Source organism: Pezoporus flaviventris, unplaced genomic scaffold (genome assembly GCF_033815535.1).
Source record: "Pezoporus flaviventris isolate CSIRO_AGI_PZ_B2104156 unplaced genomic scaffold, CSIRO_AGI_Pfla_v1 ptg000158l, whole genome shotgun sequence".
In the NCBI taxonomy this organism is placed as follows: domain Eukaryota; kingdom Metazoa; phylum Chordata; class Aves; order Psittaciformes; family Psittacidae; genus Pezoporus; species Pezoporus flaviventris.
Genome location: NW_026892706.1, coordinates 545,281 through 571,571, shown reverse-complemented (window position 1 = coordinate 571,571; position 26,291 = coordinate 545,281). Strand labels below are relative to the sequence as shown.

At 58.3% G+C, this 26,291-nt stretch overlaps 2 protein-coding genes across 15 annotated transcripts in view; one reads left to right on the top strand and one right to left on the bottom strand.

Annotated features, from left to right (window-relative positions):
• RBFOX3 (RNA binding fox-1 homolog 3) overlaps positions 1-26,291 on the bottom strand; it is a 137,629-nt gene that overhangs the window by 23,914 nt on the left and 87,424 nt on the right. For 6 of the 14 annotated variants that reach the window (XM_061479840.1, XM_061479843.1, XM_061479837.1 and 3 more), the window contains one exon: positions 5,344-5,388. Coding sequence is in view for 7 of the 14 variants with exons in the window: in XM_061479832.1 (XP_061335816.1) it covers positions 2,674-2,932 (259 nt within the window). In the remaining 7 variants the exon portion in view is untranslated. Of the gene's footprint in view, positions 1-2,673; positions 2,993-5,343; positions 5,389-26,291 lie in introns of those variants that run through there. The other 8 variants (XM_061479832.1, XM_061479833.1, XM_061479835.1 and 5 more) reach the window with 4 other exon arrangements.
• The window catches only part of ARL16 (ADP ribosylation factor like GTPase 16), a 252,529-nt gene that overhangs the window by 173,267 nt on the left and 52,971 nt on the right, over positions 1-26,291 (top strand). The window lies entirely within an intron of this gene.

Genomic DNA, 26,291 nt, shown 5'->3' with positions numbered 1-26,291 from the left:
GCAGAGAAAGCACATGAAAGTTTAATGGGATCTAGGGAAAACCGCCACCTCACTGGAACTTTCCTTGCCCGCTGCAGGGAGGGATGGGATAGGGACCTGGAGATATTTTGACCTCCAGCCAGATCTGCCAGTGCTGTGCGGAGTGGGACAGCGGCTGGGCCAGTGCCTGGGGATGTCCCGCTGCCCTTCAGGTGCCTCGGGACCCTCGGTGCTCACCACAAAACAGCGCCCAGTCGCAGCATCCCGAGGTGCACAAGCAGGGAAGCGGGGGCTCCCATCCCACCACCACCCAGCACGAGCAAACTGGTCCCAGGCACCTTCTGGCAGCCGGCCATGCTCGAGCTCACTGCGGGACTCACGGCAGCTCCCGTGGGGCACGGTTTATACCTGTGGCTGGGCAGGACAGGCGGGAGCCATCACCGCAGCAATGAGAGCGCTGGCGCCTGCCAGAAGCCCTTGTGCTTGGCACAGTATTTACACAAGGCGGCAATCAGGCTCCCCAGATGGAATGAGCATTATCGTGCAGGCAGCAGAGCCGGGGTGCAGCAGATACTGCTGAGCACTGTGGGCTGAGCGGGCAGCACCAGCAGGTAACACGCTGCACCACACCGGGCAGGGCACCAAGCACCAGTGCTGCTGGGGCCAGAGCCATGGCCACTGCGGAGTGGAGGTGATGCAAGGAATGAGCAACTGCAGACCTGGGAACCCGAAACGCCACATTCCCAGAGCCCCTTCCCTGGGATCAGACCTGCTGCCTGATGAGGGGTTCCCAAGGAAAACACCCCCACTGCGGGCTGCAGCGGGGCTTTGGCAGCTGCCCGGGGGCACCAGTGCATGGGGCAGGATGGGATGGTCAAGCCCAGGGCTGTTAGTGCATCCCTGAGCACGGGCACAGGGGGCACTGCTGGTGCAGGGCACAGGGCAGCCAGGCAGGGATCACACCAGGAACAGCATACAGGTGGGCAGAGAGGAGCACCAGTACTCTGCAAGTAGACACTCAATCCTCATTATAAGGCTTTTTAAATGCACAGACAGGATATTAGCGTTTAACCAGGCTCTAGGACTCCAGGGCAAACTTTAAAAATCATAATATTTATAGAACCCTCCTTCCACTCACCCCACATGCTCTTTATTTCCTCTGCAATTACTGCTAATTTGAAGACATTTTGCTTTGGCATCTCAGCCTGTTGCGGTGCCGATTCCCGAATCACCCGCTGCTGCCTGCCACCGCAGTGCTCCCACGGGGCCGTGCTCCTGCCACACAGGGAACCAAACCCCTGTTCCCATGATGGAGAGGCACCTACAACGCCAAGAAACCACCACGCAGGGAGCAAAGCCCTCTCCCAGCCTTGCTGGGACCCGCCGCACCGAGACCCAGCCCATGCACCGCATGGGACGGGGAGGGAGAGCCTCGAGCATCCTGCACTGCCCAAACAAGCAAACACCCTGCAGGAGCTCCCATGGGCACAGGCACCTGGCGGTGCTGCCTGCACCCAGCACTGTCCGGAGCTCAGCAAAGCCACACGGCACCTAAGGAATCTCAAGTGGAAACTCCGGAGCAGCTGCCTCCAGAGCCATTGGCAGCTCATGAAGTTTCTGGGCAGAATTAAGGCCCCAGCAGAAGGTTCCTGCACTGAGACCTCTCATGACAAAGCACCTTATGCCTGGAAGCTGGGTCCCTGAGAAACAATGAATTCACGTTATCCTCCTCCTCCCTGTAAGCTCCTTTCCCCACATCCCCCTTCAGCCGCTCTGCTCCCTGCTCCGGAATCCAGCTCTCTGAAGTGTGTATCCCCCCGCAGGCTGCCACAGCCCCCCAACACCTCAGCCAGCTCCAGGGGAGTGGGAGCAGGAGGGAGGTGGTGAAAGGAGCTCGTGCACTGGCTTAAACCCCAGTTCATGGGCCAGGATGGCACAGGGAGGCCCCCAGGACGGTGCAGAGCCTGATGCTGAGCCCAGCTCCTGCACCTTTGGGTGCAGACCTGCAGGAAACTGCTGTCCTAAATCACCTTCCCCTCTGCTCCCTGTCCCAGCCATGCCAGGAGAGCAGCTCGCACCCACATCCAGCATCCCATTCCTGACCAAAGTGCCTGGACAGACCCCATCACATCCTCCTCTTCCCCATCCCTGCTCAAAGCCCTTGGGATGGCTGGGGGGATCTCAGCATCCCCCTGGATGGCTTAACAGACCCACTAGCATAGGTCCTGAGCCCTGGAGAGCCCAGCCCTCCATGCCCCCAGCTTGGTGGGGAACAACCAGACAGAACCATGCAGGCTCCAAACCACCTGGACAGGAACCCACCAGAGCACAGCGCTCACTAACCCGGCACAGCTGAGAGGGGATGGGGCTGGGGGTGTTCCTGGGTAGCCCCAACCACCCCATGCAGGAGACGGGGCTGCTGCCCGCAGCCAGCACCGTGCAGAGGGAAGGCAGGATGGTGATCGGGGTGCCCTCAGGCAGTGCCCAGGCAGGGACCGCTGCCTGCCTCTGCCTCCCTTCCCAGCACCAGGCCTGCCTCCAGCATCACATCACATCCCCTGCCTGCAAGCCACGAGGAAAGCTCTTCCAGCCTGGCATCAGCCAGGAAGCAACAACAGCAAGAAACAGCCCTGACCCTGAGCAAAACCCGGCAGAAAGGGAGGGGAAATGCCCACCCTTCATGCTGGTACCTACCCAAAAGTACATCATCATGTTGGCAGCTGGGTGCTGAGGAGGGCCGTGGGACCGGTGGGAGGGTGAAGGGCTGCTCCCTGATGCCAGCTGCGCGGAGCCCCGCTGCTCCTCGGTGGGCTCTGTCCCCTCGGGTGCTCAGTGTCCAGCTCCAGTGCCAAGGGCCAGCATGGATGAGCACCCTGTCTTCTCGCCTCACTTTCTGGCACAGTGCGGTTGCTCGCTGCGGGCTGCTGTGAGCTTCAGAGCCAGCTGCCAGCATCCGGCATGGTGCTGTGGGGTGGGCTGCAGAGCAGGGATCAGAGATGGACACAGGGCAGCCCTGGGGGTGCGGGGGGTTTATCCACCCCCGGAAATAAACTGGGAGAGGGATGGAGAGAAACGAAACCCTCTCTGTTCTCTCAGAGCCCAGCGCAGGGTGAGCGTGCGGGGGGAGGCCAAGGTGAGCACCCGGAGGCCAGGGCTGGGGCGAGCGCAGCAGCGTGTGGGCTCCGGCGCAGCAGCGTGGGCTCCGCTGGCGCTCGGAGCAGCCGATGTCCTGCCGCAGCATTTCTCAAGCGCCCTGTCGGTAAGGGAGTCCGTCCTCGCTCTCGTGGTTAACCTGCGAGGTGCCCGCCGGCACCCCCGGTTCGCACAGCCACATGCTCTCCATCCCCGCTCCCCGCAGGCAGGGGTGCGGGGCCGGGGTCCGGCACACCCGGCTGGGTTGGGCTATCCTGGGGCATCACCCACTTTGCTGGATGCAGCCAAGCTGCGGCCGAAGCTATCCCCATGTGCAGAGCAATGGGGATGGCCCCTGCACAAGCAGCTACCTGGGATGTGACCACCGTGGTGTGCATGGGAGCAACATCCGGGAGCCCCACCGACACTGGGGCACTGGCCCCGGGCATCACGCCCCGACCTTGCACCCGGGTCCCAGCTTGGGCATGGCCCCTCGGCTCGCTGCTGCGCAGGCACTAAATCTCTGTCCCCCTGGGGCCCCACTCGGTGGAGGAGTAACGGGACCGCGAGCACTCGACTGAGAGTGAGGGAATAAATAAGAATAAGGGGAGGCACAGGAGCGAGAGGGGCGGCAGATTGGTCTCTGGGGCCCCGCTGGCTCTGACACCTCCACCCCATAATCATATTCAAAGCAGAGCCGCGCTGAGGCATTTCTCCTCCAGCACAGCAATAAAAGAAAGCAACACTCTCAATAATTCAGCACCAGGAGAGGGTGATAAAGCAGAGGAGCCACCACTGCAGGCAGCTGGGATGGGGGCTTCCCACTCCCTCCTGTATCTTGGCGATCAAAATCCTCTCCTCCTCCTCTGTGACCTGCAAAACCAGCCCCAGCCGTGCCCTGGAGCCCCACAGCTTGCTGGAGGCCCATATCACTGCATGGGACATGCTCCCAGTATGTGTCAGATGCAGAGACCTGGGGCAGAGCAGCCCAGTGCAGCAGAACAAACCCCCTCCATCACCACTCGAGCCACAGCCGAGGGTCACTGGGCAGGGAGGCAGCTCAGCTCCTTGGCACAGGTCCCTTTCCAGCACTGTTTCACCTTCTCCCACTTCAGCATCCACAGCTCCACATCCACAGCCACCAAGGCACCTCTGCAAACAGTGCCTGTCACCTGCAGCCACGTCCCAACTCTCCCATCCAAACCAGCACCGGGGCTGCTCAGCTGCAGGACACAGACCCCACCGCAGGACACGTCATCTCTCCAGACACAGTCACGGCCTCCAGGCACCCGCAGCCCAGCCCGCAGCATCCCCAGGGACCGACCCGAGTGCCGCCAGCCCCACTGCTGCCGACCAGCACATTTCCCCCCCAGGCTCAGACCCGCAGCCCAGCTTCATCCCGATAATCTTGGCTCCTGCTGCCACCCCCTGCTCCCACTGCTGCACAGGCACCTCTGGGCCAGTGTCTCCCATCAGCATCTTCATCCCCAGCCCCTTGCCTTATCTTTGCTCCTCTGCTTTACCCTCTGAGGCCATGGGGGAGCATGGGTTTGTGCTCTACTCAGTAGGATGGACCTTTGGAGGGACCTCGTCCCCCCACCCTGAGGTGGGACTAGAGTCTACTGCCGTGAAGCAAAGCAATGTGAGGTTCTGATGGGAAGAAGCCATCCCCATCTGCCCAGCGGGCACTGGGCTGGCTCTCTGTGTACGTGCACAGGCCATCGCCTGCCTGATCTGGGTCTCAGCCTGGGTAACACCATGAACTCGTGTGACACAGCAGGGGCTGCAGGACCCTGGGGCAAGCATCACTCACAGCAGACAACTGCCAGGTCAGGGCAGGACCTGGGCTGGTGCCAGTGGTAGGGGCAGAGTCCCCTCCCCAGGAGCTGCACGGAGCACAGACAGACAGAGAGCAGCGTCAGCACACACGGACAGCTCACAGACACTGCAGCCCTCGCGCCACTCACATCACGCCTGCACGGGGGCTCAGCGCCTGCTGGGTGCCGGATGCTGGTGGAGGGGAGCATCCGCCACCTCCAGCACAGGCTCTGCCCCATGCCCCCTGGCCCCGCAGCAGCAGCACCCAGCCCCTCACATGCAGGTGTCAGCATGCAGCTCTCAGTGTGGCCCCAGAGGGATGCCAGGCCCCGAGCGCAGTGGCTTGGGCTGTGCAGCCACTGCCCAAGCCCCAGAGCAGCCCTCGGCTCTGCAGCAGCACCGAGCGCCTCGTACCTTTTGTTCAGCCCAGCTCCTCCTGCGGTGCTCACGCTGGGCTCTCTAAGGAGAGACAAGAAAGAGGAGGAAGGATTAAAATCAATGATCATCATCACTAACCTGCTTACAGTCAATGCTGTTTGCTCATTGACTGGCAAAACGTTCGGATACAAGTAGGAACGTGAGGATGAGCTCCCAGCGTGCTGGGAAACCTGCTCCGGCTAAGAGCTGTGGGGTGGCTGAGCCCTGACATGGATCAGCAGCAGCTTCTCCAGCTCTGACAGCAGACCCCGATCCTGACCCAGCTCTTATGGACCACAGGCCCCTTCCTCAGCTTCCCTGAGCGTCTGCAAGCACCAGCCCAGCCCAGCCCCATGCAGAGGACATGGGGTTGGATTGGACGCAGCCCTTGGCAAAGGAATGGACACAGAGAGTTCAGCGTGCCCAAACCCTCTGTACACACCAAAGATGCTGCGGTGGTCCTGCCCCTGGCAGTGCCGTCCCTGCCTCGCTCCCGGTGCGGTCCCACCAGGAGCAAGCCCTGCAGCTCCCGGCACTGCTGCCCCGGCTCCGGGCCCTTCCTGGAGAACATCGCCAAATTTCAAAGAAAACTTCCTGAAAGCTGCACTTCAACTAATTGGCTTCTGCAGCATTGCCAACACAAATGTTCATAAATCATGTCAGACCCTCAGAAATAATGAGAACAGCTTATACATCACGAGAGTGCTTTAAAAAGAGAAAGCCAGGGCTGTTTCTGTTTGTTAATCGCTTCTTTGGGGATCAGGAGGTGTCGAGCCCTGCAGCAGCAGCGGCTCTGCCATCCAGTGTGAAGCTGCTGTGCTCCTCTAGAGCATCATCCCCGGAAAGCAGCACCCTAAGATGCGGCAGCTCTGGGTGTCAGTACCCTGTGCCCAGGGCTGGGGGAGCAGACGCTGCCCCAAGCCCATGTCCAGATCCCTGTGAGCATTTGGATGTCCAGAGGCCCAGCCCCGCACGGTGGTGGCTCTGGAGTAGCGGAGCCAGTTCCCAGGCACCTCTGTTAGCAAACACGGCTCTCAGCCGCGCAGCAGGATAATCAATTATGGTAATTCCTGCCTCAATGAAGCAGATTCATGGAGGAGCGCAGCTCATTAGGCTGGTGCTGACTTCCATTAGTGCTCTTATGATAAAAACCCTCCAGAAAGCTCTCGCCCAGCCAGACTCGGCGTTTTCCAGCCTCCGGAGCCGCCCTTCCCAGCCCTCCGCCAGGGCGGACTTGGCTGTGGGACATGGGAGCCCTAGAAAGTTGGTTGGGAGCTGCCTGCCCCCAGAACGGAGGGGACGCGGTGCAGGCCAGCGGCGCTCCTGCCTCCAGCCCCCGCTCCCGAGCTTGTCCTCACCGAGAAGGCGCTCGCAGGAGCCCCGGCTGGGGAAGCGGGAGACGGCGCAGGGGGAGCAGAGCCCCAGCCTGTGCTGCGGCGGGTTTGGGTGCGCTGGGAGCCCAGGCAGCCGCTTTGGCCATTAATAATTGAAGGGCCCTGGCTCTCCTCGGGGGGGAGCCGTGATGGGTAAAGTCTCATTTCCCAAACGCGCTTCCCAAGGAAGGCGCCTTCTGAGAACCTCCACAGAGCACCGCAGGGCCCCAGCAACCGGAATGCACCGTGGGAGCTCCCGCAGCCCGGCACCAGGACAAATCTCTGGTGGTCCCAGGCACCGCAAGGACCGGAATGCTCCAAACCGCCCTGTCCTGCACCTGCATCAAGCAGGAGAGGAAAAACCCTGGCAGAGCACCGATGGGGGCGGGCTAGGAACAGCTCCAGACAGTTGGGATCAGCATTCCTGGTGGGTCTTGCCCCTGCTCCTGCTTTTCTGGCCGAGCTCCAGGTTCGTTGGCTCTAACTGGAGCCCTGAGCAGCCTTGCAGGGACCCACATCCTGAACAGGCGAGCCTAACGCAGGCAGCTCACCAGCAAAACCTGACCCAGCCAAAACCACCCGGATCCAGAGCCCTGGTGCTGCACGCCAACAACCCCCATCCCCCCCTCACAATCATGGGGCAAACCCCATGGTGGCCCGGGCTCACCAGCCTGATCTGCTGGGAAACTTCTCCATAGTTTGCCAAAGCACATTTTGCCCCCCCTTCCTCCCACCAAAACCCCTAAATTAATTTTGCTTTTAATTAAATTCATTAGCAAAGATTATCTGGCTGAGGAAAAATAATATCCTGCCCCTCCCCCGGCAGCCCTCTCTATTTATATCCCTATATACATAAGCAGCAGTGAATATTTCTTTATGGGCCATTAAGGGCTTAGTGTTTAATTTATAAGCATGCTCTGTGGCGGGCGGGATGGCCGGGCAAAGTCAACACTTTTAATTAAACGAGAAGGAGTTTTGTCACTAGGATGACCAAGCGCCCGCTCCGGCAGCTCTGGGGTACGTGGCAGGTCCCCACTGGGAGCCCCCGTGCCGCTCTCGAGGTTTTTCACCACCGCTGGTCGCGGTGATGCTGAGCAACTTGCGGCTCCCCCCACCCAGGGAGACCCATCTGCCTTGGCAAGGGACAAGTGGAGCCCATCAGCGCACAGGGAGCAGTGATGCCCCTGCAGCATCCCGGTCCTAACTCCGGTCACCAGCACACCACCAGCCTGAGCAGTTGCTGTAAGCCTTTCAACCAAAATCCTTGCTGCAACTTCTGACAATTCCCAGCACTTCCACACTTCCTCCTGCCTGAAACCTGTGGCTCTCACAGCATCACCACCTCCTCTCTCCCAGTGTGCTGCACTCACAAGGACAAAGTGCTTCAGACACACACTCCTCTAGGAATCATGGAATTCCATCCTGGTTTGGGTTGAAGGGACCTTAAAGCTCCTCCAGCTCCAACCCCTGCCACGGGCAGGGACCCCTTCCACTGGAGCAGCTTGCTCCAAGCCCTGTGTCCAACCTGGCCTTGAGCACTGCCAGGGATGGGGCAGCCACAGCTTCTCTGGGCACCCTGTGCCAGCGCCTCAGCACCCTCACAGGGAAGAGCTTCTGCCTAAGAGCTCAGCTCAGTCTCCCCATTGCCAGCTTAAACCCACCGGCAGAGCCAGTGGCACCCGCTTGCCTGCCAGGCACCACCCAGGAGTCTGGCATTCCCAGCTCATCCCACTGGCATCCCTCCCACAGCCCCTTGTCCCATCCTGCAGCAGACACGGGGTCATGGGAGAGAAGGAGCAGTGTGTCCGTGCAGAGCTGGGCATGTCCCGGTGCCCACAGCCGCACTCGGTGCTGTCCCAGCAGCAGCAGCCTCAGCTCTTGGCAGCAGGAGAGCGCAGCCCTTCCTGCTTGGAACACGGCGCGGGGCAGCTCTGAGTAGGCAGGTTCCCATTAATGGGGTATTTTATCTTACAGGAGAGATTAAATCTCTGTACAGAGAGGCACAAAAGAGCTGAATCAGCAGCTGGCCAGGGGATGGCAGGTTTAGCCATAAGCATTTGGCATCAGCACAGCATGTCAGAGCTTCACCCTCCCACAGCCGTGCTCCACCAGACAGAGTCCAGCATCCAGCCCCGAGCACCCCACACACACACCTCTCCCTGTCCTGGAGGAGCCGCAGGCAGCCTGGGTTATGATGGGACCAGCCCCAGTGCCATTGTACAGCCCAGCAGCCCCATGCTAGTCCTCTGCCATGCACCCAGCGAGCCGAGCACCCGTGGCACCAGTGGGCTGCCTCCCTCCCATCTCCATCATCTCAGCACAGCAGGGATGGGTTTGCAGGAGGTGCCCCAGCGTGGCCACGGTGCCCACAGCAGCGTGCGAGGGACTGTGTCCGGACCTCATCCCAGGCACAGCCCTCAGCAGGTAACACAGTCCCCAGTGCCTGCACCGTGATGGGTGCCCCTTGCACAGCTGTGTCTGAGCTCCCCCAGGCACCATTCCCCACATCCAGCATGGGTCTGTGCTGGCCACACACAAGGATCAGGCGTGCGAGGGCTGGCCGCCGCCGTGAGCCAGCAGCAGAGTGGTGATGGCACTGTGCCGCTCACTAAAAGCATGAGTGTCACTAAATCAATAATTCATTTACTTTAATGAGATAAGTACTTTGAAAACTAATTGCAAACCTGCTCCATTTACTCCGACCCGTTATAGCCTTTAATGTAAATGGCAGAAATGCTGCTGGAGGAAGAGGAAGGGCTTTTGATGGGGGATAGTGTGTCATCTTTCCCCTTCTTCTAAGAAAGGGAAATATCAGCCATAAACAAGGACAGAAACCAAAGTAACTGGCCAAATCACAGCATGGAATGCTGACGGTGGAGCAAGGGGAACACACAGCCCCGCTCCTGGGGCCACCACTGTCTCCTGCACATGCTGACACCGTGGAAGGGTGCACCAAGAAACACCCCAAAGGACTGTCACTGGCACCAGGGAGACAACAAAGGAGCAGAAATACACCCAGCACATGGGAATGCTGAGCCCCAGACAGCTGCCGAGGGCAGCAGGCAAAGAGAGACACCACATCTGGGGCCCTGTCCTGTCCTGGCAGCTGCAGGACTCAGCTCTACCCTAGGCAAGACCCTGGTGCTGCGTGTCCTGGCAGCAGGGCAGCAGCAGGGATGGAGCAGCAGACGGGATGGGGCACCACCATTCCCAGTGCAGCAGACCCCCTGGCTGGACCATGGGCTGGCTGCTGCTCACACTGCAGGTGGTCACCCAGCTCATTATAAACCCACCACCACAGTGCTGGCACAGCATCCTCCAACAGCTCCGGCACCAGCAGCCAGTGTGGGCAGCACAGGCAGGGGCAGGCAGCGGGCATCAGGGGGGCAGGGGTGTCCTGCCAGCTCCCAGCACCATTCCTGGAAAGGAGCAGGCGGCTCCCGGCAGCGATGTCGAAGCGTTCCTGAAGGGCAGCGGGAGCTGGACGCCAAGGGCTCGCTCATCGCTCGCTGGAGCAAACGGCAAGTCATAAACCAGAGTCGTGACAGAAGAGAAAATGTTCCAGAGTCCACAAGGACCAGGCCAGGGTAAATCCATCTGCTCAGCAATTTAGCTACAAAACCCTTCCCAATCATCTGTGCGGGAGGTCCTTCACCCCCAGCGCGGCTCTGGGCAGAGCAGCTCCCACTCTGGCAGCTGCCGACACCTCACGTGGTGTCCTGGGGCTTGGTGGTCCCACAGGTCCCACAGTCCCCCCGTGGGGACACTCAGGGAGGGGGTCACGCCACCCTTAAAGTGCACCTGGGCCAAGCCCGTGCTCCAGGGACCCTCTTCCCAGCACTGCTGCAGCCAGTGGCAAACGGGGACCCAAACCCTGTGCCCGGGCAGGAGGGACGGTGTCTGGGCAGGCAGCAGGCAGGGACCCTGGGCAGAGGGACCCACAGTGGCACCGGCTGCGTGGGCTCTTCCCTGAGCTGCTGACTCGCTCACGTGGGACGGTGCACGATCCCTCCTGGGGTCCTGAATCCACTGCACCATTTGCGGGATGCTGGAGGGCTCCTGGGGAGCCCAAATCTCACCTGGATCTCCGTGACCAGCCCTGCAGCAGCCAGCCAAGGAGCTACTGCTGAGGAGTAGTCGGGATAATCCTGGTCTGCTGCAGCAGCACAAACAGACCCGAAGATCTCCCTGCAGGCATCCCTGTGAATCCCACCCAGCTGCTCCTGCTGCACAGAAAATCAATGGCAAGCATCTCAATTAATCACACCGGGGGCAAATTGATTAGGAGCCTAAATAAGGTCAACATGGTTGTCTGCTTATAGGGTAGGACCCCTTAATCATCATTTTATCTGCACCAGGCTGCGGAACCAGCAATCACACCATCACTGGGAGCACAGGGGGATTCTCACTCATCTCCTGCAGTGGCGAGGACCAGGACAGGAGCTGCGGCTCTGCTGTGTGGAGCTGACTCCCCCACACAGCCACGCGTATGAATTCCATACCCAGCCACACACAGCCGTGGGACCCGACATGAGCCCTGCCTGCCCACGAGCCCGGCTGTCCCCTCTGATCCAGAGCGGGACAAAAGCAATTAAGCTCTGCTGCCCTGGGTGAGGTGCGTTCCCTCCTGACCCCAAACCCAACAGCTCACGCTGCAGATTTGGTTAGCCCTGACATTATCTTAGATTGTGTACCTGAAAATAGTGTTACTGGCCACAACAGCACTGAACCTCTGCAGAAACCCACCCGCAGGTCCCCTCTCAGCTGTCCTTGGCATCTGGAAATCCCTTGGGATGCTTCTTAGCTCCTCCAAGTGCCACCCATGCTCCTGTCTGCAAAACCACCCTCCTGATGGACAGCACGGGTAGGAAGACACCCAGTGCCAGCGGAACTCATCCTCCCTGCGAGTCACCGGGCAGCCGGACCTGCGCCCCAAACACAGCAGATGATTCCTTCCCACCCTGGCTTTGAGACCAAAAGTACCTCATGTCAGAGCAGCCCCCAGCGTGCTCTTTGGGGGAGAGCCTGCTCAGCTCGTCAGGGGCCAATAACACCGTTTGCTTTGCCAAGAGACTTCCCAAGTGCAAGTGAAACCAGTTCAGTCTGGTGTTTTCTCAGTCAGGACTCCACTAACAGCATTGCCCTGCATCCCCCACGGTGACTGCTGACAGCCACAGGTCACCGCATCCCACCGGCCCTGCCAGGGCAAACAGGGCTTTTCCCTCTCCCTGTGCAGCGCAGGAGGAGCCCCAAGCCTCTCACGAGGGTGTCAGCACTGACCACAGGGAAGGCATGGCCAACACAAGGCTTGTCCCTTGCTGGATGAGACCCTGTAGAGGTCACGCCTAGCAGCATCCATCCCCGCAAGCCACCGCGCATTGCCCATGGCCCCTCCAGCACCAGTGCCCCCCTCACCTCACCTCCCGCCACTCCCTCCTGTTGTAAATACACTTATAAATATCATAATCTGGTTTAATATTTAATATAGCCAGGTTAAATAAACATTCCCAGCCCCATAAATAATCATTAACAGAGGGTTCTAATTGTGCTGTTGGGATCCTGCTTCATGACTTATTTAGAGGGCGGATGCTATTCCCATCCTTGGCTCCCCCATACACCATAAATTAACCTGTGGCTCAACCTCTTTAGTGCGAACCTGATGGGACACGACAAAAGGAGACAGCTCTGCTTGGGGGGTGACCCCTGACCGCTGGGATCACTATGGGACGGAGCAGGCTGGGAGATAGGAACCGGAGCTGTTCGAGGAGCCTGCGGGAATGTAGAGCAGCCCTGCAAAGGGTGAGGCCATGGGAGAAGAGCCGCCATATTGGGGTGTCCTCAGCTGCAGGCACTAGGAGCAGAGGTAGGGGACCCGTGGGTGAGGAGCAGCCGCCCAGTGTGGGGTCTCTGCTTGGTCCCTGCTTCCCAGAGCTGCAGCAGCAGCGGCAGCGGCACAAGGGCATGAAATGCTGCCGGATGAGCGGAGGACGGGAGAGGCTTTTATCCTCAACACGAAGCTACTGCAAAATTGATTGGAAACAATAGCAAAAACCGAAAAGAAACAAAACCCCAAACCACCGAGAACCTGGAGCGCGGGAGCTGGCCGGGGGCGAGCGCTTTGAAAGCGCGGATCTGAGACATGGAGGACAAGTAAAGTGCAGGAAAACCTCCGTGTGAGTGTTTTCCCCTCAAGGGACGCGTTGATGCATTGCTTAAAAAAATAAAAGGTTTGGGTTTTGCTCTCTGTAGCTTAATTTCATCTGGAAATGAAAAACTACAAAAGTAAATGGAAGGATCCCTCACCACTGAGCCTGGCTGCCATGCCGCAGCCCCTGGGCTGGTTTTGCTGGCAAACCCTCTGTGAGGCAGGATGAGGGCTCTGGGGAGCAGCTCTGTGTGCCCAGCTCCACACGGGCACACTCCCACAACCTGGGAGGAGCAGGAATGCCCAAGGGGAACCCAGACACTCTCATGCTCCCCACATACCTTGGGCTGCTCCTGCTCGGGGCTGATGGGTCACACTCAGAGGTTTGTCCCCTAAGGACATCTCGCATCCTCCAGCCACGAGGGCAGTGGCCCAGGGCAGCCCCACAGTGGGCACACCAGCGGCTCTCTTTCCACCGCCCCAATACCTCCTGCATAGCAGAGGGGACATAGGGGACCCTGAGGTGACAGCCTCTGGAGCAGTTTTGGTGTCTCTGGCATATCTGTTCCAGGCTCTGTTCAGCAGAACCAGAGGACCCTCCCCAAGACACATGTGCTCAGGGTGGCCCCGGACAGAGGCAGCCCTGGCTCTGGGATGCAGCTCTACAGAAAATGGTGTATTTGATCTTTATCTGTCAGGATTTATATAAAAAGGGGATAGTTCAGCTCTAAATGTAATGAGTTGGAAGAACAGCCCTCCAGTGGCTTCCTCCAGCGAGCACAGCATCAATTATATCGATTGCTAAAACTAACTAATAACCCTAGCCCAGGGCTGGGGAGCGTTCCCCCTGCACAGCATCCCAAAACACCCCATTGCACCCAGTGAGCCTGGAACGGCCGGAGGGACCCCCAGCAGGGAAAGGGGAGGATGAGCACGGGCACAGCCCCCAGTGCTGCTGGAGGGGCAGCATGAGCAGATGGTGATGCACAGACCCTGAGCTCTGGGCTAGCAGGAGGGAAGAGCCAGGAGGAGATGGATGGGGAGAGATGCAAAACATTCCCTTCAGATTCATACACCCCTCCTGCATCCACAGCCATGGGCCCAGGGCTGGTCCGGTCCCAGCACTGCCGGGTGCCCCCACCATGCCCGAACCACACACGGTGAAGCCACAGGCTCTGGCTCCACAGGAGGTGGTGACCGATGGGAGCTGGGAACCAGCATTTGTGCCTATTGTTCTGCTCTGCACACTTGGGATTCGAAATCCTGGGAAGCTGCTACAAGACATGATCCCTCCAGGCTCTGGAAACGGATGAAAGGGGACTTGTAAAGTCCCCATGTCCCTATTTCTCTGATCCCTATCTTTTCTACCTTTGTGCATTTCCAAACAGGCACAGGGATGCATCTCTGCATCCCCCAGAGAAGGCTAGGGCTGAGATACCACTGGGATAGCTCAGGATCACTGGGACTGGTAGCACTGGCACAGTCCTCTCCTGCTTCCAACTTGCTGAGCTTCCAGAAAGGGAGCAAAAACTAAACAGGGAGGGAAATGCTAGAACCCCTTCCTGCAGTGAGCGGGAGTGAGTTACTTAACCTGCTGGAAATGAGGCTAACTTGATAGAGAAGAAATAGTGTTTCAACATTAATGACACGAGCATCAGCCCCGATCACAGGGATATTAAACTACATGGTTATTTGACTGCAAAGTTACCTCGTGCACATACCCAAGCCAGTGCGAGCACAGACCCCTCGGGCACCGAAACGCCCTTACAAACCCATCCAGGAAGGGAGAAACACACACTGTTCCTGTAAAGGTAATTTTAAACCCCCAGAGACTCTTGTCCTGATGTCGGCGGGGCCTCTGCCAGAAACTGCCATTGGAAACAAATCAGTCCATGGAGCACGATGCTCCTCAAGCGAGGTCACTGTGACGAGCAAACGGGTCCCTGCTGCCACAGCGAGCATCACTGCAAGCATCACTGCAAGCATCACTGTGAGCACCGCGGCTCCTGCAACCCTCTGCCCCAGCAAAACCCCTCTGAAAGCCCTGCAGGTGTCCAGGAGACAGAGTACACACGTGTGATAGGAGGGAGCGCACATGTGTGGATGGGCATTGCATGCAGCACAGCAGTGTTATTAGTAAATAACCCTTAACTAACGAGCATCTCAGCAACAGGTGACGGTGTTACCCCAGGCAGGGATGATGGCGAGCTCCATCCTTCCACTTTTCAGTTGTGTCTTCAGGGAGGGAAGCAGGAGCTGGCCAGGGTGAATTAGACAGACTTTTGTCACGTTTAATACCAATTCATTTTGCAGACTGCTGACGCAGCAGGATTTCACAGCTTGGAATTTATGGTTCTTTTGAGAGACATGCACAAAAAAAAGGGAAAGAAACCACCCTGCCACCAGCACAGAGCCAGAAACTCCACTGGGAAAGAGCAAGACTCTGGGGGCACCGGTGAGGACCCTCCAGGAGAACAGAGCTCAGCATCAGGGGCCCACAGCACCGGTTCTGCACCTTCAGGAACACACCAAAGGTTCCCACAGACCCACATTCCCATGTCTCTGCCCGCGGTGCTCCTGCCCGTGCCACCAGCAGCTCCGGAGCACAGGCACCGGCAATAACGGAGCCGTTATTACACAGCGCTATTCGGCCCCAAGGGGGTTTTATGCAAAATGACACACAATATAAATGACTGTTGTAAACAGAGAGTTTAATAAAGGGCTGTGTGTGAATTTACAGCCTCCCCAAGGATAATTAAAATTATTTATCTACTTACCTAGCTAGCCGCTGGAGCAGTCTATTAATTATTATCTATTATACAGGGCCTGCTTTGCATGCTGCCAGTGCATCGCCTCCCTCCAGCATCCCTCATGGACGCACTGCAGCGAGGGGAGGGCTGCGGGGAGGGCTGCGGACAGGGCTGCAGGCAGTGCTGCCACGTTCTGGGGTGCTGAAGGACTTCCTGGGCCCCTCACACCCCTCTGGAGCACCTTGGTCCATCAGGATCATAGAGTCACAGACTGGTTTGGGTTGGAAGGGACCTTAAAGCTCCTCCAGTTCCAACCACCTGGCACGGGCAGGGACACCTTCTGCTAGAACAGGTTGCTCCAAGCCCTGTCCAGCCTGGCCTGGGTGTTTCTGCACCAGGGAGACCCTGCCTGGCTTTCTTAAGCAGCAGTTCCCAGCTGCAGGGCTGGGAGCAGAGGCAGAGCCCCAGGCACAGTGAGGGATGTTGGACACGATTCTCTTCCTGCCCAACTCACCGGAGGAAAAGCAGATGGAGATGCCACCTGCATCCCGGAGTCATGCAGCACCTTGGGCTCTCCCTGCCTGCTCCCAACACAAAGGGAACTGAGGTGCTTCACAGGGAGCCCAGGTCACGAGAGGCAAACGCACCTTCCCGAACGCCTGGTGCAAGGCACAGCAGCCACCCTGCAGCCTGGTGCGGCGCTACCTGCTCCGCTCTATTTATTAGTGTGACAGAGCAATCATGAGCGCAGAGGCACTGGGATCGCCCCACTCCTCTCTGCACATAAAGATACCTCAGGGGGCTCTGCCGTGCGGACACTTAACACTGGTTTATTGGCTTAATAAACCTGGGCAATGCTGCTAGGATCTCCAAACCGGCCGGGAGCGGGCAGAGCTGGTACCGGGAGCCCGCATGGGGCTGCCCTCGCTTGTCGGGAGCACAAGATCCAGCTGCTCGATGCCACCGCGGGCACCACGAGCTGTCAGCTCCCACCAGCAAGCCATTAATCACAGCTGCAATTGCTCTCCCTGCCCCATCACTGCAGTGGCACCGGTGCTGCTGCCAGCACTGGCATTGCTGGGACCCCCATGGCCCCTGGGGGACACTGTCCTCAGGCACCACGCAGTCAGCAGCACCTTTCCCCTCAGCTGACCAAGCTGCGGTAGGACTGGAGGTGCCGGTTGGTGGCACTGGGTAGGACCAGGATGGCTCCAGGGGTTGGTGGCAGCTCAGCACAGGAGCGCATCATGAGATGTGCAGCCATGAGAGCAGCTCCATCATCAGCTCCAGCCCCTCAGCAGCAAAGGGCTCCTCTGCCTCAACCCGCAGCGGTGCCTGCTCTGCTCTGACCCCCGGCAACTGCACTTCCAGGCTCACAATCTGATCAAGAGCCACGTGCCCCAGTTCCAGGTCATTACTCCAGGACAGAGACCCCTCGGCTGCCAGCAGCAAGAGCTCCAAACCAATTAAAGGCAGCCCAGTGCTGCCGCGACCACGTGCAGGGCCCGGCCTTGCAATAAGCAAGATGCAAAGATGTTAATGGAAGTGCTTAAGGGCCGTGTCAGGGGATTCTGGCAAACAAGGGCACGAGGCGGGGGCAGCTTCCTGGGCTCAGCAGCACTGCTAAAAGGCAGCTCTGAGCCCTGCATCAGCCTAGGACAGGCTGTGGGGAGAACAGCTCGAGCATTGCTTCCTAAACCCCTTGGTGTGCACCCTGCAGCAGCCCGGGGGGAGGAGGAGGGTGCTCCACGCCCTGCTCTGCTCTCCTGCCACTCCAGGACCACTGGCGTGGGGACAAATCTCCCTATGGAAGAGGGCTTGGTGACAGTCCCCACGCAAGGGGCAAGGTTTCAGCACAGGAACCACAGCCCAGCTCCAAGCACACACCCTGCAGCCTACCCGCACCCCGGCGCTCGCAGGCACAGACACGTTTCAGATGTTAAATACCAAATAAGGTCCCCATAACCAGGCTGGAATCGACTCTGCAGGAAGAGTCGATGCGTTTGGCACCACGGCCGGGCACTGCTGGCTCCTGCTCTGCGCTATCGGCATCGATGCAGGGTTCCTGCGGGGAGGGGGCAGAGCAGCAGGGATGGGGCTGGCATCAACAGGCAGCAGCTGAACCAACGAGAGCCCCTGGGACCTGGGGACAGGCAGCTCAGGGGCCTGTCCTCCTGGGATCAAGTTCTGAGAGCACGTGGCAGGATGGCTCAGGAGCCATTCCTGCACCCCAGGCAGACCATTGCCACGGGACAGAGGTGCTGGGCTGAGGATGGCCGGGCAGGAGCTGCAGCTCTGTTGGTGCTCAGCCATAAACACACCAGTGCCCACTGGCACAGCTGACAAGGCATCGCCAACAGCCCATCAAAGGGCATGACCAGATACACCTTTAACACGCTGCCCTGGCACCCTCTTGGGCCCCAGGCATGGCCAGGAGCCAGCGCTATTCCCAGTGGACTCAGGAAGGCCACACGCACAATGCAGATGGGATTCCTGCCGATGTCTCAGCCCCGTGCCCTGGCGCAGGGATCAGAGCAGTGCAACCCCCCGATCCCCTGCCTGCTCGGGGTCACAGCACGCTGCCAGCACGGCTCAGTGTCAGCACACCCCACGGCGCTGCCTCGGCCCCGGGATATTTATTGTTCCTGCCTCCTAAGCCGGGGCCGCTCGCACTCCATTAGAGAGCTCGTGCCACGGCGTGGATCCCTTTAGCTTGCAGAAAAAGCAGCCTCACAGGAGGAACCCACCCGGCGCTGCCCGCGGGATGACGAACGATTATGGACCATCTGCACTTTCAGGAGAGGAGAGATTTATGAGCGGCACAGACAGCCAGAAGAGTGTCCATTACTATAACTCACCGGCCTCTCCAGAGATGCTGGAGCTGGGCTCCACTGCTGCAGCGGGAAAGTCCAGGTTAAGCGTTGGCAGGCAGGAAAATCAATTATGTTTTTTTTTAATACAGTGCTGGAAGCGGGAGGGGGTGGGGGCAGCCAGGGACCCCCAGACAGAGCACTGAGGAGCAGGGGGTCCCAACAGCCCTGCTCCTGCTTGTGTGTGCTCAAGTGGCCATGGGCAAACCAGCAGGGCTCCTCATGGCCACCCATGATGAGGACAGTGGTGTTGAGCATGAGCATGAGCATGAGCAGGATCAGGCTTCGGGAGCCAGAGACACAGCTACTGTGCAACATCCTCACCTTGAGGGGTCTCAGCTACAAGTTAAAGAGGGCCCGGGCCACCCCTCTCCCCCCCAGCAGCAGCGTCCACAGTCACCTTCTGCTTTAACCGGGGACAGCACAAGGAAGGGGGAGCCTCAGGGGAGCAAACCGGTAACTTCAGATAACCTGTTACACACTCTGCAGGGACCTGCTGGCCCTCTCCCTGCCAGGTCTGGTCCCCCCACAACAGGTCTGTTGGGGGGCTCCTGCCATGGCTGGGGGCACAGCGGTGGCGCTTTCCCCACATCCTCTCAGCAGCCAAGAGCTGCCCAACAGAGGCATCCTGCCACGGCAGCCAGCACCAGTACTTTACACAACAGAAATAAAGAGACAAATCATTACTTAGGGGAGCGTGAGCAAGAACCACTTGGCAAAGCCCATCACTGCCCTGCCCCTCCACTGCTGGCAGGGAGCAGCAGGGTCACACACAGAAAGGATGCTCAGCTCCCAGTGACCCAGGACAACGCGGTCCGGAGCACACGGTCAGGTCTTACAGCCCTTCAGAGCATCCAGCCCCGGCGAGGAGGATGCTGACACGATACAGGAGCCTCTTCCACACCCAAGCTCCCAGCTGGGCACATGGAGCTGCAGCTCAGAAGATAAAAGCTTAGAAAATCCTGTATCCAACATGAAAAGCAGTTTCCCAAATTGGTTTTTGCATCTGCAGAGCAGCTCCCCACCAGGAGCCATGAGCAGCCGAGGCCAAGGATGGTTCCCACTGTTCAGGCTGCTTTGAGGTCCTGTTCCAAGACACAGCAAGAAAGGACCAGCCTCTCATTCCAGAAGATCTGGTGAGCACCGAGTCAGTGCCATTGCTGGGACTGCTGAGGAGAGCTGCCTGCAGCCCTGCTCGATGGAAAACCAGGATCTGACAGCACCCAGCCTGCAAGCACAGAGGGTGCCCATGGCACAGGGAGGCAGCACCCTGTGCACAGGACCCCAGGAAGAGAGATGAGTCACAGGGAGAAAGCCCAGACCCTGCAGCTGGTTCCATGGACACACATTTCCACACACACGCTCCTGGGAACCAGCCCTACAGCTCCCTGCGTGTTTTCGCTACTGGCACCCATCACTTCCACCCAGGTCTCTACAAGCAAGACCAACACACGTCAGCCACGTCCAGGGAGCAAGCAGGGTGGAAGGAGGCAGCAGATAGGATCTCCGAGAGGAGGCAGTGAGAAGCAAGATGCACACTGAATAACAATGGTGGATCCCCCTAGCTTTGGTGTTTTTAATGGTGGAATCGACTGTCAGGCAGCAATTAAATGGTGTAATAAAAAGCTAAGTGCTCGTATTTCAAGGTTCCTGCCTTTGCTCGGCGGGGAGGTGCAGGGAAGGGGGCTGCTCCCACTCCCCACGGGGCTCAACCTCTTCCAAGGAAGAGCAGAACTCTTCAGGAGGTTACACACAGTTTACCCAGGAGCTGCCAAGCATGGGCTCACAGCACATAAATCTGTGCAAACTCCCCCTGCCGCCTTTGAGCAAAACACCTCTCACACGTCCATGGCCTCCCGAGGGACCCACGGTGGCCCCCAGGAGCCGTGTCCTTGTGTTTCCTAAATCGGGTGGAGAGCAGGAAAAGAAAATGATCCCAAAAGCTACAGCAGATGAGCTCTGGGAGCTCTGCCTGGGCCTCCCCCACTGCACACCCTCTGGCAAAGCACCTGGGGCACCGGTGGCCTGGGCTGCTCCTGGACTCCAACTGTCCCCTCACCTGCCCGCAGCTCAGCCCCGGGGCTCAGCATCCGACACAACCTTGCAGGAGCTGCTAAATCCGGGGCTTTGAGGGCCAGAAACACTCCAGGAAATCCTGCAAGGGAGATCCCAAAGAACCAAGGACATGTCACAGCCAGGAAACACGCTCCAGGCATGGACCACAGCGCCCAGGATCCCACTGCGGTGGTGGGAAACATCCCTGCAGCCCCTCGACCTCCCTGCTCTGCCCAGGCTGGGGGGCACACCCAGCCCCATATGCCGCTATAGGGGTGGGTGGCCAGGAGCTGACCTGGCGCAGGCACTGGGACCAGGAGTATCCCCACAGTGGCTTCCCCTTCCCTCCCTGCCACCCGCCACGCAGGATGAGCCGTAATGAAAACCATGTGCTTTCCTAACCTCTTTGTGCATCTCGTGTTTAGGGCCCTGGCTTTATCAGTTTTTATCCTGTGTAATATTCATCACACTGGTTTATTTATGGGCCCCCTCTTCGGGAAGGTATTTTTCAGGCCTGGTGAATAAAACATAAGCCTTTGCTGCTTGTCAGAGGGAATGCAGCTCCTCTGCTGTCAGCCTGAATAACGGCCTTCAGCTTCCTCCAACCGCTGCACTTTGGGAGAAATTTATTTGTATTTGGGTTCGCGTTGGTCAGCGAGATGTGAATTCTTTTCCCCTCAGAATAAATGAAGCTTCAGCTCTACAGCAAGGGCTGGGAGCAGGACGGGAGCCTGATCCCTCAGGAACTCTGCACCAGCGCTGGGTGCTCTCAGGCTCCCAGGACCATCAGCATCAGCTCCTGCCCCATGAGAGCACCGCTGCTCTGCAGTTTGGAAACACGTTCCCTTTGCCCGTAGGGATCCCCTCTGCCCTTCCAGCCCTCAGCACTAAAGCACAGGCAGGACACAGCAGGGAAACTCCATCCCCAGCCCCGCTCCCAGGGACACGAGCTGGGCATTAGAACAGGTGATTTCCAGGACGGCAGCTGCCCTGCCCGCTCCTGGCTGCGGGCAGGGATGACAGGCACACGCGCCTGAGTGCTGGAATTGGACACGTCCACATGGGCTGCTGCGATATCCTGTGCCTGAGCAGCGCCTCCAGTTCACAACGACGCTGGTTACCAGCGGCAGGATCTGGTCCTTCCCCTGTCACGTGCCGGGGACGGTGAATACCATCACACACACTGTGCTGGCAGCGCTTTGTACCTGCTTTGCCGATAGAGACAAACTGCACCCAAGGATCCATCACGTCACGCTGCCAGCGCCAGCTGCTGTGGGTAGTTCTGCAGCAGTAAGTAAAAGGAGGCAGAATCCTCCTTTGCAGCAGAGATCATCGCAAACAAACCCCGCTCACAGCAAACACCAGCAACAGGCTGCAGACTCCACGACCTGCCGAGCATCCCTGATGTGGCAGGAGCTCCTGCCGAGCCCTGTCCTGCTGCACTGCTCCCACAGGGAAAGGGCGTTCGGAGCATCCCAGCAAGGCTGTGTCACTGCGCAGAGACAACCACCAGTGTACCCCCAAAGCCAAGGTGCCTTTACACCCCCACCAGCTCAGTGCCATGCACCCGCAGACACCTCTCCCCTTGCAGGGATGCAGCCCTGGGCAGGCACACATGCTGACACCCATCAGCTCCCAGGCACACATGCAGCCCTGCACGGCCCGTGGTGGTTGCCACCACACCATAGGGCAAACCCTTCATTTTGCCAGTTAAGGATCTCCTGGCTGCAACCCAGGACTCCTATTAACAAATCAAACCATAAAAACCAACAGAAGCAGCCAGGAGATTTCCCTCCATCATCTGCTGATTTACAGGGTTACTGGTGTCAGCACTTTAAAAGAGGCAAAATTCTATCAAAGAGCCGCTAACACCCGGTGCTGCGTGCTTAAAACAATCACAGACGCTCAGCTGAAAAGACTGCTTGGGATAGAATTCCTTGATCTTTAATTATTAATATTCCAGGCAAACTAGTTGAATTCTACAGAAGATGAGGAGAAGCAATCAGAGTTAAAAGTTAGCTGAAGGAGCATCATGCATCATTTGCACAAGTCCCTCTGGCATTGCTTGTGCCAAAAGGAAGAGAGGGTGTTTGGAAGCTCAGAAGGGAGAAGAGGGAACCGGCTGCACATGATGCCCCCCAGACACAGAAAAGTGCAGAGCACCTTCCAAAGCAAGGTGAATCTCTGCTCCCCGCCAGCCAGGAGCAGGCACCGGGACAGCCACAACGGCTCCATCCACCACAGGAGACGGCCGCGGCTCCGGCCTCCCAGCTGCAAGCGGCAGCAATCCCACACCATGCTCTGGCACCCGCCGTGCCTCTGCTCAGTCCATACCCCCACTCGTCTGTCAATCCCTCATCAATACCTCTTCCTGCTGCTGATCAATGCGCCTCATCGCCTGCGGTTCAGACAAGCTCCTAACGCAGACACTCCTATAGCCCATAGCACCTACAGCCACCTCGCTGGCATCCCGCACCCCACCTACCCCCTTCAACACCCCAGGTCCAGGGGCTCAATACATGAAGCCACAGGCAGAGCTTGGTGTCCAAATATAGCTCTTGCGGTGATGGCCAAAGCCCCCGACCTTCCCCCAGCAGGGTCAGCCCCAGCCCTGGCACCACCACACTCCACCTCCATGGCCCTGTGGCCCAGTTCAGCCTCTCCCCCACCAGCAGCATCCCTGCCATGGACCCTCGCATGGGGACCTGCACCACCCCGTCACCCACAGGAGATTCCACAGCCCAGCATCCGCATCCAGCCACTGACGTATCCCAGCCGGCTGTCCCAGCTCACAGGAGCCACAAACCGAGGGCTCCTGGATCACACACAACTGTTCTCTTGACCCTCTCCTCTCCCTTCTTTGCAGTTCAATTTTACTTGCCTAGTTTTACTTATCTAGCAGAAAATGAGAAGCCAAAGCTTCTTGCTGCTTCATCTCGATTCAGTCAGTTTTATATCTCACAACTGCACATGCAGATTGCTCTGCTGCTTTATTTGTTCATTAAGACTTTAATAAAAATGTTATAAAAATGGCCTTTGTTGTTAACTGCAATTTCTTGTTTAATATGCAAGTTGTGCTGCTCTCCCCAGAGCCTCCTCGAGCCTCTCTGTAAATAACCCCGGCGCATGGTGCCTGCTCTGTATTCACGCACTACCTGAGCCCAGCCAGGGCTCCCCTCCAGACCCAGCTCAGCGAAGAGCTCCCACAACCACGCTCAGAGGCATCGCCACTCCCACGGGGGAACCCCAACACAAGCACACTTGGAGTCCACAGCGTCCTCATCCAGCATCACAGGCAGCCATGCAGCCTGGGCCAGGGAAGCAACAGAAGCACCTCTGGAAGGTGCTGCAGGCTCTGGATGAGGGCAGGAAGAAGCCCTGCTGAAGCTGCGGATGCTTCACTGCACACAGGTTTCCACCCTGCATGGATGCGACCTGTGGGTCAGTGCTGCATTTCCAGACACCAGCCCCCCTGCAGGGCCGGTGCTGATGCCAGGGCTCCAGGCAGCTGGCACATCCCAGATTGCTGTGAGGCTTTATGGATTGCAGTGCCGCTGCTCAGCAATTCCTCAGCACTCCAAAAGGGCCTATTACCACTTGCCTGCATCTCTGTGCAGTGCAAGTCATTCCGCTCCAATGCCTCCCATACCGAGCATCTGCCTCAGGCTGGAATTTTGAGGGAAGTTCTAGCGAGAATGGTTTAAACATTTCCAAGAACGAGGCTGTGGAAAAATGCTTGTTTGACACGTTAAAAAGCGTTGAACAAGCCAATGCTCAGAAGCCTCTAGAGCTTCCTCACCCGGAGCAGGGCAGGAGGCAGCCAGCGCTGCTGTCCAATGCGGAGACACAGCCCAACCCACGGCCATTTCTCCAGCCTCGCTGTGCGAGCGGGTCCAATCCTGCAGCAGGGACCCCATCACCCTCTGCAAGCCCTCAGTCCAGCAGCACCTCACTGCATGTGCTTCAGTAACACAAGTGCTCATCCGTAGGAAACTACGAGAACCACATGGACTAAGGGCCATGGCCATCAAACACGGGGAAATGAAGCTGTTAGAGACTCCAACTCATTCAATGGCTGCGATACCACTTTAATGGTACATTTAATTCATACTCAATTCCAGGGGAGCTCCGACAGCACCCCCCATAGCATCCACATGAAGAGCAGATAAATGGGCTGTACTTAGTGCTGAGACAACGAGCACCCGACAGCTCCAGCACAGTCGCACATGAGAAATGTGTTAACAGAAAATGTATCCTGTGACGTGCTCTGCTGGCATATCTGCTAACACATCCTCAGGAACCGGATTCCAAGGGACAGAGAGTTCTTCAGTGCCCCGACACCAGGGATTAGCAGGTACATGCAGGGTTTACATTTGTAATTCCTACCTGCTCCATGCCTACAAAACTCCAGCCCAAGGACCAGGGACACAGGGGAGCACGAAGAGATGCAGCAGCAGCAGCAGCATGGCAGCGGGGTGGTGCTCACTTGCAGAAGAATTCAGCAACTGGCAGCCAGAAACTCCAACTTCTGGAGTGAAAACTGCTCCCACCAGCACTGCTGCAGCAGCAAAACGAACCAGGCATTAGCTTGGCGGAACACCGCTAACAGCTCACCATCAGCACTAAAGGCAGCTTTCTGGTTGCTAATTCGGGATGACTGAACCGCACAAAGCTTGAGATTTCTTTGTGCCATCATTCCTCACTCTAAAAAAAAATCAGCTCGAGAAAACGTTGAGCTCTTGTGGCAAAGCCAGTGTTGGCAGCTCTAGTGCATCACACTGCTCCGGGACCACATCACAATCTACCAAAGCCCGAGTCCCCGGAGCAAGAGAAGTCAGAACGTCACCAATAAAGCGCAACTTTACAGCTCCGGCAGCCTGACAGCGCTGGGCTAAGCCTCCGAACACGCAGCACTGTATCGATGCGCTCCCCTAATCAAGTCAGAGCCGGCCCAGCCTCGCTGCCTGCAGCACATTTGCTCAATTAGAGGAGAACAAATAAGGCACCAAGCCAGGATGGAAGTGGTGAGCCCTGCGCTGAGCTCACAAACAGCAGGCAGCTGCCCGCTCTGAGCCTGCCTGCCCGCACGCTGCCGGCCCGGGGCACCCCCAGCTCTCCCCTCCATCCTCTCCCCTGGTGCACCCTGGAGCTGCCTCCCACAGCCAACACTGAGCACCCTACAGTGGGTCCCCGTCCTCCCGCTGCCATTTGGAGCACAGGATGGAGGCACCCAAAGGAAAACTCCCTTTCCCAAGGAGAACGAGGATGAGAGCCAGGCAGGCGCAGGGCAAGAGAGCTCGGTGCACAGTTAACTGGATGGAGCCAGGCCAGTCAATGTGGAAACCGGCAGGAAATACGGGCACGTGTAGCAAGAGCCACAGCAGGTCCGGGGGAGCCAGGCAGATGGCAATGCAGGAGGGGGCAACTGAGGCAAAGACCAAGGCAAGAGGGACAGCAAAGGGCAGAGGGGAGGAGTAATGGGCAGGATGGGCCACCTCAGCCTCCAGACCAGGAAACCTGACTGACACCAGCCCCACTGCCCGGCCCCACAAGGCCAGGGCTCTGCTAGGCTGCAAGTGGAACAGCGAGGCTGTAACACGAAATCTCATCGCAGACCTCCTGTGATTCCTCCTAAAGCTCCTTCTCACTGCAAGGACCTTTCTCTGCTCCTGCTCACAGGCACACAGGCTATTTTTTGCACATTTTACAGCTCTGTCACATCCCACTGAACTCCTCTATCACCACCAGCTCC